The following is a 12,816-nucleotide window of genomic DNA, read 5'->3' as shown; positions in this document are numbered from 1 at the left end:
GGAGGAAGTGAGAAAGTTGGCACGGTCACCCAGGGCTTCGCAGGACCCAGTCACTCAGTGACAGATGGACATTGCAAGAATGAGCTCCTTTCTGGAATACCCCATCATTGGCAGTGGCGACTCTGGGACCTGCTCAGCGCGATCCTACCCCTCGGACCATGGGATTACAACTTTCCAATCCTGCGCGGTCAGTGCCAACAGCTGCAGCGGCGACGACCGCTTCCTAGTGGGCAGGGGAGTGCAGATCAGCTCGCCCCACCACCACCACCACCACCACCACCACCACCACCATCACCACCCCCAGCCGGCTACGTACCAGACTTCTGGGAACCTGGGGGTGTCTTACTCCCACTCGAGTTGTGGTCCTAGCTATGGCGCACAGAACTTCAGTGCGCCTTACAGCCCCTATGGGTTAAACCAGGAAGCAGACGTAAGTGGTGGGTACCCCCCGTGCACGCCCGCTGTTTACTCTGGAAACCTATCATCTCCCGTGGTCCAGCACCACCATCACCACCAGGGTTATGCTGGGGGTACTGTGGGCTCGCCTCAGTACATTCACCACTCATATGGACAAGAGCATCAGAGCCTGGCCTTGGCCACGTATAATAACTCCTTGTCCCCTCTCCACGCCAGCCACCAAGAAGCCTGTCGCTCCCCTGCGTCGGAGACGTCTTCTCCAGCGCAGACCTTTGACTGGATGAAAGTCAAACGAAACCCTCCCAAAACAGGTGAGTCCTGCGGGGCAGTGATTTTGGAAGGAACTGGTTTGCTTAGTTTACAAGGGAAATTAATAAGGATTTTTTTTCTTTTTAAGAAGGGTTCTTGCTTCTGGCTAGTATAGTAGGGTGTGAATAGAGTGCCAGGTGCGCTGGGGCAAAAGTGTGGTGTGTTTTCAAAGGAGCTGAGGTTTGGGTGTTTGGAAGCCTACGTAGGAAGAGACGGTGAAGCTCTGTTAATACCTGTAGGCTCCATTCCTCATGGGTCTGACCACGCTAATGGTGACTTCGGGTTAACACTCTGTACTTCATCACTGGGGCTGTTACAATCATTTATTCGCCCCCTGCCCACCGAGATATGTGTTGAGAAGTTCTTGGCCCACCCTTCTACCTGAGCCTTGCCCTGATGTAGGGGATGTTTCCGTTTATTTTATTTTATTTTTTTTTACCTTTTCCTCTCATGCTTTTCACCCTATCACAGGGAAAGTTGGGGAGTATGGCTATGTGGGTCAACCCAACGCAGTGCGTACCAACTTCACCACCAAGCAGCTCACGGAGTTGGAGAAGGAGTTCCACTTCAACAAGTACCTGACTCGCGCCCGCAGGGTAGAGATCGCAGCGTCCTTGCAGCTCAACGAGACCCAGGTGAAGATTTGGTTCCAGAACCGTCGAATGAAGCAGAAGAAACGTGAGAAGGAGGGGCTCCTGCCCATCTCCCCGGCTACCCCCCCAGGAAACGACGAAAAGGCGGAGGAATCCTCGGAGAAGTCCAGCTCTTCGCCCTGCGCTCCTTCCCCGGGGTCTTCAACCTCAGACACCCTGACTACCTCCCACTGAAACCCAGTTCCCCGCAGCCCATGCTGCTCCTGGGACTGGGATTTCTTACCCAAAGCACATTCTTAGCTTATCTTCCATTCCATTTGCAGTCTCTCTTCTTTTCTGATCCTATCTGGGGAGCTCCTGGCCCTGGTCTGGATAAAGTGTTTCCAGAGAATTCTGGAGACTTGGCTGGAGGTTAACTCCTTAATTCACATTGGGTGCCAGGGTCAATTTCTGGTGGTACCTGACCTTCTTGGTTTTTGGAGATATTTTTCACACAACCTCCAGTTCATTTTGGATGTCCTTTGGAAAACAGTTCACTTTCCCAGCAGAAACATGCCAAAGGGAGGCATCTCACCTTTGGCTGACAGTGTATTTACAGTTCTTCTGTACCTTACCCTTAAGCAGGATATAGAGAAAGGAGAGAGCTCATAATGAGTATGTTTACACAATTCATCCCTTAATTTAAGTCAGTGTTGTGTGTGTGAGGTTGTTGGCTGTAAATACTTTCTCTTGAGAGATTTATCTTTATACAGATTTTCTAGAAATGCTTAAGTGACTAAATCAGACAGGGTGAGCAAACTCTCGAAACTGGTACCATTTTATATGTGACTATATATGAAAGAACACAATCTCTCATTTAAATTCAATCAGATGCTTCAGAGAGCAGCTTCAGTTTGTTCTTTTGGAGTTAAGAAGGCCTGCTAAGCACAAGGTTCAGAACCCTGGCTTCCTGTACAAAGTCTTACCCTAACTCTTCTACCCTTTTCTTGCTTCTCTGACCACTCTTCATTTAAAATTTGTGCTGTATTATTTGGAACCAAAGGTTTTATTTAAATTAACCTCTCTTTCCATCTGGATTTGATGTATTTTTCAGCTCATTTGTTAATGTGATGGATGGCACAATGAATGTATATTTTGTGTGATTCGTGAATAGTCTTTTGCATGTCGCACAATGTTTTGATGTCCCTAAAGTACCACACTGAGTTCTATCAGTTATCCTTTGTGAGTCGATGATAGTCCCTAATCCCTGTACAATCATGAACAGCTCTGAGATCCTGGAGCGAGTGACATGATCCAGAGCAGAATTTACGGGTCTAAAGATGTCTGTAATAAATATATTCATGTTTCAGGTATGCTTGAGTATCTGTGTATTTGGCTGGGCTATAATTTTTTTTTTTTTTTTACAAAGTTGACTCATTTCCCTTGGAGGAGGACAGAAAAGTGGTGTGTATTTTCACAGAAGTGGGCCTTTTCTTCACTAAGAGTGAATACTTGCCTTTTTCTTTTAGCTTGAAGTTTCTCCTATACTTTTACCTAACAAATGTCTATTAAATGTATTGCTTCTCTTTAAAATAACAGCAGCTCCTCTTATAATCAATGCTCAAAAATGTTGAAGAAATTTATGAAGGAGATCAATTTTTGAAACAAACATGGAGACTTCCTGGGTCAAGTGCTAACCTTTTCACCTCCAACTGGATGTTGACATATATATAAACAGAGCCCCCTTCAAAAGCTAAAAACTGTCTTCAGCTAGTCTTTCCTCACATCAGTGAAGCAAGAGTAAAGAGATTCACATTTAATTAGCTCCAGTATAAAGCTGTGGTGAGAATGGAGCCTCCTCCCCACCACTTCCTCATTTTTGGATTGTCAGGCATTGTTTCAATATATTCTTTCCTTTACACTGAATGTGGTCTATTTTTGGCCTTTCCATCTCTTCCTTTACTTCCATCCCTGGACTGCACATCTCATTGCTTTCAGACTGAGCTTCGATTTCTTAGCCATCATGGCTGTAAATGGTCTGCAGTTCTTATGCCAGGCCACATAACCCAGAAGATAGGTTTATTTTCTTCTCTAGGCTCAGTAGATTCTTACAGGTGAGTTTGTGGAAGTAGTCACCACAATGGTCAAAATCCAAATTGTTTCTGGCTAAGGCATGTATCAGATCTCAGAGGAGGCCAGAAAATGAGAAAGCTTAAAGTGGCTCTCCTCCCAGAGTTCTTGCCAGTTTCCATTTACTTTCATACATTTTTGGGTTTAAATGACATTTTCTAATTTTTTTTTTTTCCTGGTGATGCTGGGGATTGAATCTAGGGCCTTGCACATGACAGGCAAGTAACATACCAATGACACACACTCCCAGCTCCAACTTTCACACATTTTGGAGGGCTTTGAACCCTAAGAATAGAGTAGAAAATTTACAGCATCACAAACAAATACAAACATATGACTTCCTTCCTCTTCAAACGGTGCTTTAAAAGGATAGGCTGGGGAAAGAAACTTACAAAAATGGAGTTTGCAGGCTTTCTACTTCACTTGTGAGATTTCCTGCACTTCCCTGTTAAGTGGAGGAAGCCTGGACTTTGTGGGAACAGTTGTTGCGGCCATATCAAGGGCACCGGGTGCTCTCTTCTCTGCTGCTGGGTTCTGAGGATGGAAGAGAACTTCAAAGACACCAAGCCTTTCTTTCATTTCCCCACTGGCTATGCTGTACCTTTTGTTTATTAGTGTTAGGCCACACAGCAAAACAGATGGCTGGTTTTCAAATACTTTAATGTGTTAAAGTATCATTTGCATGCCACTGTCTTGATTTCAATATCTAAAAGCGGGGCCAGACGTGCTGCTAATGCTAGGGATTCCAGTCTTCAAGGTGACGATTTTAATGTAGCTGAGAGGGAGGAGAACAATGAATTATGGCCAAAAATCTCCAGTGTGCTCTAGGTCCTGGAATAAATCAGTTAACAAGCAATGCATCTAGGAAACATTAATATACCTTTCAACAAGAAAAGCATTTGTATCTTTTTAGCTGTCCCAATCGATTAAATCAAAGGCGCTTAACACATTCTATTTGAAGGTCTCTCTTTTTTTCTGTTCTGGTCTCTGAGGCGCACAGTTAGCTCCTTGAATAATGACAGCGGTTTTAACGGAAACAACCTAAAGAGAGAAAACGGAAAATATCATTTTATTGATATGCTTAAAAAAAACGAAACAGTAGTCTCAATTAGAACCAGGAATAATTGCGATATAAAATTCATTTTCAAATGTGTTTTCTTCACTTCCTTTACATTCACCCAAAGTTCTCCCTAAGTGAAGGGTGTCCTCCAGCGAGGCAGGGGTAGGTCTTGCTGTGACTCTGAAGTCAGCTCTGGGCTTCACCTTTGAAAGTTTACTTTTGGATGCTATTCAGATGCGATGGTGTTTTCCTCTGGGGCAATCAGATTCCAACCGATCAATATTTACTCAGTCTGAAAGGGTTGTTGAAAAGGCTGCTAACAACAAACTGCTTAGCTGCTCACCCCTGTTTAATCTCAGGTTCACCAAAAGTTCAAGAAGAGATGAATGCAGTGATGGGTCACTTTAGAATGAGTCCCAGCGGTTTATCTGAGCTCTCAGCTAAAGGCAACAATTACAGTGCCACCCCTCTTTGGGAAAGGGGCAACGTTCCTATTATTCTTTTGCTAAACAATGTTTACTAGAAACTTTAAACACTTTCCTCTTCCCTCCTGGTTCTTTTTCTTGAGGATAGCTTCCAGCTGCCCTTCCACTGCACCTCAGTTTTCTGCCAATCCATCAGGCATCATTTGAGTTAAAAGAAATTTCACCGACTACTTAAAAAATGTTGAATGAGTCCAATACAAAGGTTTCTATTTTTTTCAGTTGCCACAAAATATGAAATGAAATTCTTTGTGCCATTAGAGTTTATTGTGGAAGTATAGGGCAAGATTAAATTGAAATCCATTTGCTTTTGAGGACTGTAGACAAGCAGACCCCATATGGAGGGGTATTGAGATGTGTGGAAACAAATCTTGGGAGGGAAAGCCAGTTTTAAATTTTTACATCCTCTTAGTGCATAAACTACACAGAGATGGAAAGGGGAGACCGAAAGAAGCCAGTGGGGAATGGTGGGTAGAAGGTGCTGGACACTGAAGCTAATTGCTACAGCTCTTCAGAGGTTAAAGTTCATGTAATCACTGCATAAATGCATACTAAATAGGGGTTTATTAAGCTTTCCTGATGGCTGAGCACGCCTGTGAAAAATGGCCACTGCTGCTCATGCTTCTTTCTTAAGGATGATCATTCTTGATGTAGAATCTCTGGGTGTCTGAGAATACTGCTATTTTGAGAGACTGGCAACAACTCTGTTGTTAACTTTTGAAATCACAGCAGGAACAGCATCTTTCTCTGTGTCCGATGGGATTGTAACATACTTCTCTCATTGAAAGGCTCTGGCTCTTTCAATACACAGAGGAACACAAGTTAACATGCTCACATCAGATAAGCTGACCCTGGGGACTCTCCTCCCTGAAAAGCCTACTTTGGCCCTTTACTTCTGGCGGGCATACAGAAGCAATGCCTCCGAGCTCCTTGGGCCTAGATGAAGTGGATTGGAAGGAGAACCATCTAACCTCTCATTGTTTGCATCAGGACAAGGCTCTCAGTGATGGATGGACTTGAAGGTGAGTATATTGCCAGTAATCAGTACTTCCTTTCTAAGTAAGAACCAACCTAACTTAGACCTGAGTCTAGTGCACTTTTAAATTCTGAAACTATAATTTTGTTATCTCCCTCCATAATTTATTCTATGTGAGTTGTTTCCACCTAGATATTGTTTATTTTCTATTTCTGTTCTACTGGTCATACTGTCATCCTTAACTTCAAGGACATCATGGCTACTGAATCTCTGAAACAATCTTTGAGGTAAATGTGTCTACCATCTTGCTTGGATAGGAACATTTGTCTTCCCCCCACTTTAAAGACATATATTCCTAAGTTACAAAGACAGCTCTGTCTTTCACACACATTTGTTTTCAAAACCTAGATTTGCGAAGAATAAGTGAAAGAGTAGCTTACTGTACCATTAAATTGGCAAAGATTTCAAAATTCAAGGAGCATTCAGAAGGGGCTCCAACTCTGAACCATGTTATTGTTATTTGCTATCTTTTCCTTGCCTGCTAAATTGATCTGACTCAGGTTTCTTAATTTCTGCATAACTCACTCATATCCCTAACACACACACACACACACACATGCACACACACAATCATTAACATAAAGTTTCCTTGCAAGATAACATTCCACACTCTCCTTTATCTCATCCCCATGGGGTCCTATTAATCTCAGCAGAACCTGTTGCCCAGAGGACATCAATGGTTGTCAGTGTCTGAAGAGCTGGACTGGAATCCTTGGAGAGTGCCTTATTTTTAAATAACTCCAACCATTAAATTCAGCTGATTTTCTATCACAGAACTACAAACCAAGTATTAGTGAAGAAACTGCTTCATGGAGATTAGTCCTTGAATGTCTTGGGTCTGTTTTTGTTTGGAGAGGAGGACTGGACAGACAAGCTCTAAAATATGGTCTACAAAATTCCCTTGACATACTGCATTTTGAGTTTATTGGAAATAACTGAAAAGACGGTTTCTTTCCCAATGCTTGTAGGCACAAATAAAACAGGTGTCTCCATTTATTATTTATCTGTTCATTTATTTTGAGGCAGGATCTCACTGTAGCTCAAGCTGGCCTGAAACTCACTCTGTAGCCCAGGCTGACCTCCAGCGATCCTCCTGCCTCTCGCTCCCCAGTGCTAGGATCAAAGGCATGTGCCGCCACACACAGTTTGCATGTACCTATATTAAAATAGCTATTATGGTTTTATTCCTATTAGATACGTACGTTTAAAAGTCCAGACACAAAGCTAATCTATAGAAATCAGATTGCGTTGCATTTCCTTAGATTTAAAGTAGTTTACTCGGGTTAGGGAAAACTGTTTACAATACAAAATGAAAAATTATGAGCTTTGTCTTTGCAAACTGGAATTTTTCTTCGCTGAGTTGGACATTTAACAAATATGACCTGGCTCGTTGTAACAGCCATAAAAAAATGAATGCAGAAAGCAATGATTTAAATTGGTGGGAACTCCACTCCTCCTCCCTGCCTGTTTCGGCACCTACCCCCCCTCGCCGAAATAGTAATCCTGAGGTTTTGCTAAAGTTTGAAGGGAAATTTTCCATCCTGAGGGACAAATATCCCTTCTTCGGGTGGCGGAGGGACAGCGGGACAGCGCCCCGGGCCTCCGCATGCCCCGCAGCTGGCCGCGGCGCTGCGTCCAAGCGTCTGCGCCCGCCTCGGCGGCCGGGCGGTGCGGGAGCCAGGGCTGCCCTGGGCACCCAAGCGAAGTCGGCTTCCCTCCCCGCCTCTTCTGCTTTCTTCCCCGGAATTAGCTTCTCCCTTTCTGGTCCAGGAGGAGGGCGGGTGGCTCAGCCTCCCTCCCGGGCCTGACCTGGGGCGCATCTCCCCAGCTCGCATCTTTTCGGGTGGCTTGGGAGTGAATGACTGACTTGGGAGCACGTCCCCTGGGGCTGGGAAGGACAGCACTTTGTCTCAGGAACCAGGAGCCTTTGGGTTTCCTTGTTCATTTCCCACCAGCATGGCCCTATTTCAAAATGCTAGGAGGAGTGGTGCTTGACTCTAGAGAAATAAAGAGTTAGCCCTTAGCATTTCTTCCTCAGGGCCAGAAATCCTGGTCAGATCACTATGCGCCGGAGAATTTCTCAGATGGACGCAGAACCTGAGGAGAGAATCAGCCCATCGCAGGCCACCTGTGCACCAGCTAAAGTCTTAGGGTTAGTGGGGTAATGAGCAAGAGATGCTTTCTCAGTGAACCTGGTACCAGCAAAAGGGTGAAGGAGACAGACAGAACACTCAACTCCTACCAAATCAGATACCCAGAGACCCAGAGACTCCCAAGACCTCCTGTCACTGAAATAGACCTAAAACGAACCCAACACGGCTCAGGGAAATTCATGGAAGAGGGGGCGGAAAGATTGTTAGAGCCATAAGTTGGGTCATTATGCACGGAGACATTGCCTTTCCCCCATAACTGAAGGCCACTCCCACAATGCAACACCCACAGTCCGCAGGGGAGGGCACGACAGGGAGAAGGCGAACAATGCTACCATCATGACTGTATACACACTATAAGCATAACCAATAAAGAAAGGAAGGAATGAAGGAAGGAAGAAAGAAAGTAAGTAACTACGTCCTGGTCAGAGACCAACCCAGACACCCTTCTCCATCCATCTCTTGAAGGTTTGAAAGTTAAGGGTGACCTGCCTGTGCCCTGAAGTTCTTTTTGTAACATTCCTTCCCTGAATGCTACCCTGGGCAAGTGGAAGTTCCTGAACATTAGATACTGGGGATCACCCTAGGCTTGCTCCTCCTGAAGTGGGGGGGGGTCAAACTGTGCCTTAAAGCTTTACCTCAAGTCTCCTTTTTTTTTTTTTTAAATCTAGAAAGTTGGCTGCATCCTTTCTAGTCATGTTAAACCCCTCTTAATAACAGTAACTTTCACACAGAAAACTTTGCAATCCAATGCCTAACTGTTGATATGAACTAAACCATCCATGTGGTAAGTATCCCAGAGACTCTCCTTGAAGGCACAGCCCTTGATATCCAGTAACAAGAAGCATCAGTTCTTTGTAGTAGGCAGAACCCAGTGGCTGGGGAGAGAGCTCAGTTAGTAAAGTGTTTGCCTTGCAAGTATTAGGGCCCAAGTTTGATTTCCAGTACTCACATAAACCTGTAAGTGCCTGTAATCCTAAATCTGAGGAGGAGGGAGGTAGATCCTTGGAGTCCTGACCACTCAGTTTAGCCTAATGGGTGAGCTCCAAGCCAATAAGAGACTCTGTCTTACAAGAAGGTGGACAGCATCCCCAAAGACGAAGGACATGTGTATGTGAGTGTGTTTGTGTGTGTGTGTGACAGAGAGAGGGTGAGAGAGAGAGAGAGGGGAGAGAGAGAGAGAGTTGTGTGTCTGTGTGTTTGATATTCTTTGTCCATGTTGCTAAGGTGTGATGTTTTGGTACACTGGGTAGTGATAAATTTGGAGTAGTTAGTATATCCATCATTGTATACTTTTATCATTCACTTATTGTCATTTCAGATTCCTTGTTTAAGATATGTAATACAGGGCTGGAGAGATGGCTTAGTGGTTAAGCACTTGCCTGTGAAACCTAAGGACCCAGTTTGAGGCTCAATTACCCAGGACCCAGTTAGCCAGATGCACAGGGGTCGCACTTCATTTGCAGTGGCTGGAAGCCCTAGCGTGTCCATTCTCTCTCTCTCTCTCTCTCTCTCTCTCTCTGTCACTCTCAAATAAATAAATAAAAATTTTAAAAAATTAGAAAAAGATACGTAAAGCATTATTGTTGACTCATTCACTGTGCTATACTACAGACATCAGAGTTTATTTATTCCCCTGACAAACTTTGTACCTGCTAATAGTCCTGGCCTTCTCCTTCCTATCTCCATAGCTTCTGCTACCACTGTTCTACACTCACCTTCTCTGAGATCAAGATGGAGAATCCAGGCTGGAGAGATGGCTTAGCGGTTAAGGCATTCGCCTGCAAAGCCAAAGGACCCACATTTGATTACCGAGGACCAACGCAAGCCAAGATGCACAAGGTGGCTTGTGCCCTGCAGTTCACTTGCAGTGGCTGGAGGCCCTGAAGTGCCCATTCTCTCTCTCTCTACCTCTCAAATAAATAAATAAATAAAAATATTAAAAAGATTTTGATTCCATTTATGAGTGTGGTTATTCATGGATACCTGTAGTTTGTTTTTCTCATTTATAGTATGATCTTGGAAGTGTGTGTGTGTGTGTGTGTGTGTGTGTGTGTGTGTGTGTTGGGGATTGAACCTAAAGCCTCACATATGTACTCTTACACTGAGTTGCTCAGAATATTTTCTTTAAAATATTTTTATTTATTTGCAAGGAGAGAGAGAGAAAGAAGAGATTGAGAATGAATATGAACGGGTCTCTTGCTACTGCAAGTGAACTCCAGATGCATGCAATACTTTGTGTGTCTAGCTTTATATGTGGGAAATCAAACCCGGGTAGTCAAGCTTTACAAACAAGTACCTTTAATCACTAAGCCATCTCTCCATCCCAAGTTACCAAGACTTTCAAATCATAAGGTGACTGTTCTGTTGACTTTTTTTTTTTTGGTTGTTTGAGGTAGGGTCTCACTCTAGCCCAGGCTGACCTGGAATTCACTATGTAGTCTCAGGGTGGCCTTGAACTCACGGCAATCCACCTACCTCTGCCTCCCAAGTGCCACCACGTCCTGCTGTTCCTGTTGACTTTTAAAGTTGTCTTGTGTCATTTCTAACTGAATTGTGCTTGTAATTAGTATACAGAGCAACAGCAACAGGTTCCCTTATAGCATATTCATTCATATTTAGTTGTGGTTGACCCTCACCACCCCTCACTCCCTTCTTCCTCCAGTTCTATACAGTTTGCGTAGCTGTTTAGAGTTCTGAAATTCTGAGTCAGGATTATTCTGAGCCAAGCCCTCTGCCTAAATACTTTACAAGTACTAACTCATATCATCCTTACTCAACCCCAGGAAGGAGGTATTTGGTTGTTTTGATTGTACAGATAAGTAAAAGGAGTGGTCCAACATGTTACTTAACTCATCCACTGAATCTAGAGCCCAAACTGTCACTGGCTTTGCCTGTAGCATTTTTCTATAAAGACAATGACAGGATTGGGTATAAATCTTTTACAAAAAATTCTTGGGTTATCCTTTTTTTTTTTTTTTTCATTTAGGTCCTGCCATATTGGGTAGTTGCTCACTAGTAAAATATTGGAGACTTGGAGAAATTGTTTCATACCAGACACACATGCAAACAATGGTTATACATTCTTGGAAAAATGAGCAAATAACAAACAGAATAAAACAAATCTAAAGAGAGAACTCTACTTCAGCAATAAAGTCAAAGAGAACTAATTAACACTAGAGGTGTGATTTTTTTCCCCCAGGCTGATCTGGTATTCACTATGGCATCTCAGGTGGCCTCAGGTGGTCTTTGTGCTAGTATTAAAAGCAAGCACCATTATGCCCAGCCTGATTTGTGTGTGTGTGTGTGTGTGTGTGTGTGTGTATACATGTGGGCATACCAGGGTCTCTTGCCACTGCAAACAAACTCCAGATTCATGTGCTACTTTCTGCATCTGGCTTTTTGTGGGTACTGGGGAGTAAACCTGAACCAGTAGGCTTTGCAAATAATTGTCCTTAACCACTGAGCCTGAGGGATTTTTGTTTTTATTTTTTATAGTTGACAGTAATTGCAGGCATTATTTCAAGGAGAATAAAAAAAGACATTCATCGCTTATTTTTACAGCATGACAGGAAATATTCAGTATAAAGTACAGATGCTTTATTTGTACAAAAGCTGTTATCCATATGTTTGGGAACATGATTTCATTTGATTATATATTTTTTCTTTCTTTCTTTCTTTCTTTTTTTTTTTTTTTTGAAGTAGAGTTTCACTCTAGTCCAGGCTGACCTGGAATTCACTATGTAGTCTCAGGCTGGCTTTGAATTCACAGTGATCCTCCTCCCTCTCCCTCCCAAGTGCTGGGATTAAAGGTGTGTGCCACCATGTCTGGCTTTCATTTGGATATTTTACATGCTGCAAATACACTCACAGTGTACATTTATGTACATTTAAAGTAAAAAGGAGGGCTGGAGAGATGGCTTAGCACATAAGGCTCTTACCTGAAAAGCCTAAGGACCTAGGTTCAATTCTCCAGGTCCCACGTAAGACAGATGCACAAGGTGGCGCATGTGTCTGAAGTTGGTTTGCAGTGGCTGGAGACCATGGTGTACCCATTCTTTCTCTTTCTCTTTTTTTCTCTTTCTCCCCTCTCTGTCTGAAATAAAAAATAAGTTAAAAAGGAAAAAAATCTATCTGTACCCTAAGGGAGAATCTCCATAATTTACAACTTAATATCTGTTGTATATTAATAAACAGAAAAACAAAATTCAACAAGAACTTTAGGGAATATATCATGCACTCTAAAGAAAGCCAGTCTTTACAAGGCAACCACTCTTAGAACTCAGTTCACACAAGGGTAGAGTAGGAACTGAATATACTGCTTTATTTTCTTCTACCTTCTCACTTTCATAAGTGCTGAAGGATTTGGCATAATTATACACGTAACAAATTGATGACTTATTTGAGTTACATATAGAATCACAGAATCTGAGAAGTCATTACAAATCATCTGAACTGGTTTCTTCATTTTTTTAAATTAATTAATTAATTTTTTAAAGATTTTTTTAAAAATTTTTTATTTATTTATTTGAGAGTGACAGCCACAGAGAGAAAGACAGATAGAGGGAGAGAGAGAGAATGGCGCGCCAGGGCTTCCAGCCTCTGCAAACGAACTCCAGACGCGTGCGCCCCCTTGTGCATCTGGCTAACGTGGGACCTG

The 12,816-nt window shown here is 43.1% G+C and overlaps 1 protein-coding gene across 2 annotated transcripts; it reads left to right on the top strand.

The window, feature by feature from the left end:
- The first annotated feature begins 3 nt into the window (after positions 1–3).
- On the top strand, positions 4–2,099 carry Hoxa1 (homeobox A1). 2 transcript variants are annotated; one of them, XM_004652794.2, is made up of 2 exons: positions 4–728; positions 1,198–2,099. In XM_004652794.2, exons 1-2 carry the CDS (start codon positions 65–67, stop codon positions 1,551–1,553), a joined length of 1,020 nt encoding a protein of 339 aa, XP_004652851.1. In that variant the 5' UTR covers positions 4–64; the 3' UTR covers positions 1,554–2,099. The 2 variants fall into 2 exon arrangements, with proteins under 2 accessions (XP_004652851.1, XP_012803056.1); XM_012947602.2 differs by lacking the exon at positions 1,198–2,099 and having other exon boundaries at positions 4–430; positions 634–714.
- Positions 2,100–12,816: the final 10,717 nt, after the last annotated feature.

Source organism: Jaculus jaculus, chromosome 16 (genome assembly GCF_020740685.1).
Source record: "Jaculus jaculus isolate mJacJac1 chromosome 16, mJacJac1.mat.Y.cur, whole genome shotgun sequence".
Lineage (NCBI taxonomy): Eukaryota > Metazoa > Chordata > Mammalia > Rodentia > Dipodidae > Jaculus > Jaculus jaculus.
This window is presented reverse-complemented; position numbering and strand designations above follow the sequence as displayed.

Coding starts and splice junctions, on each gene's coding strand:
- Hoxa1 (XM_004652794.2), top strand. CDS start 65: ATGGACATTGCAAGAATGAGCTCCTTTCTGGAATACCCCATCATTGGC. Junction 729..1,197: donor ACGAAACCCTCCCAAAACAG/GTGAGTCCTGCG, acceptor ACCCTATCACAG/GGAAAGTTGGGGAGTATGGC.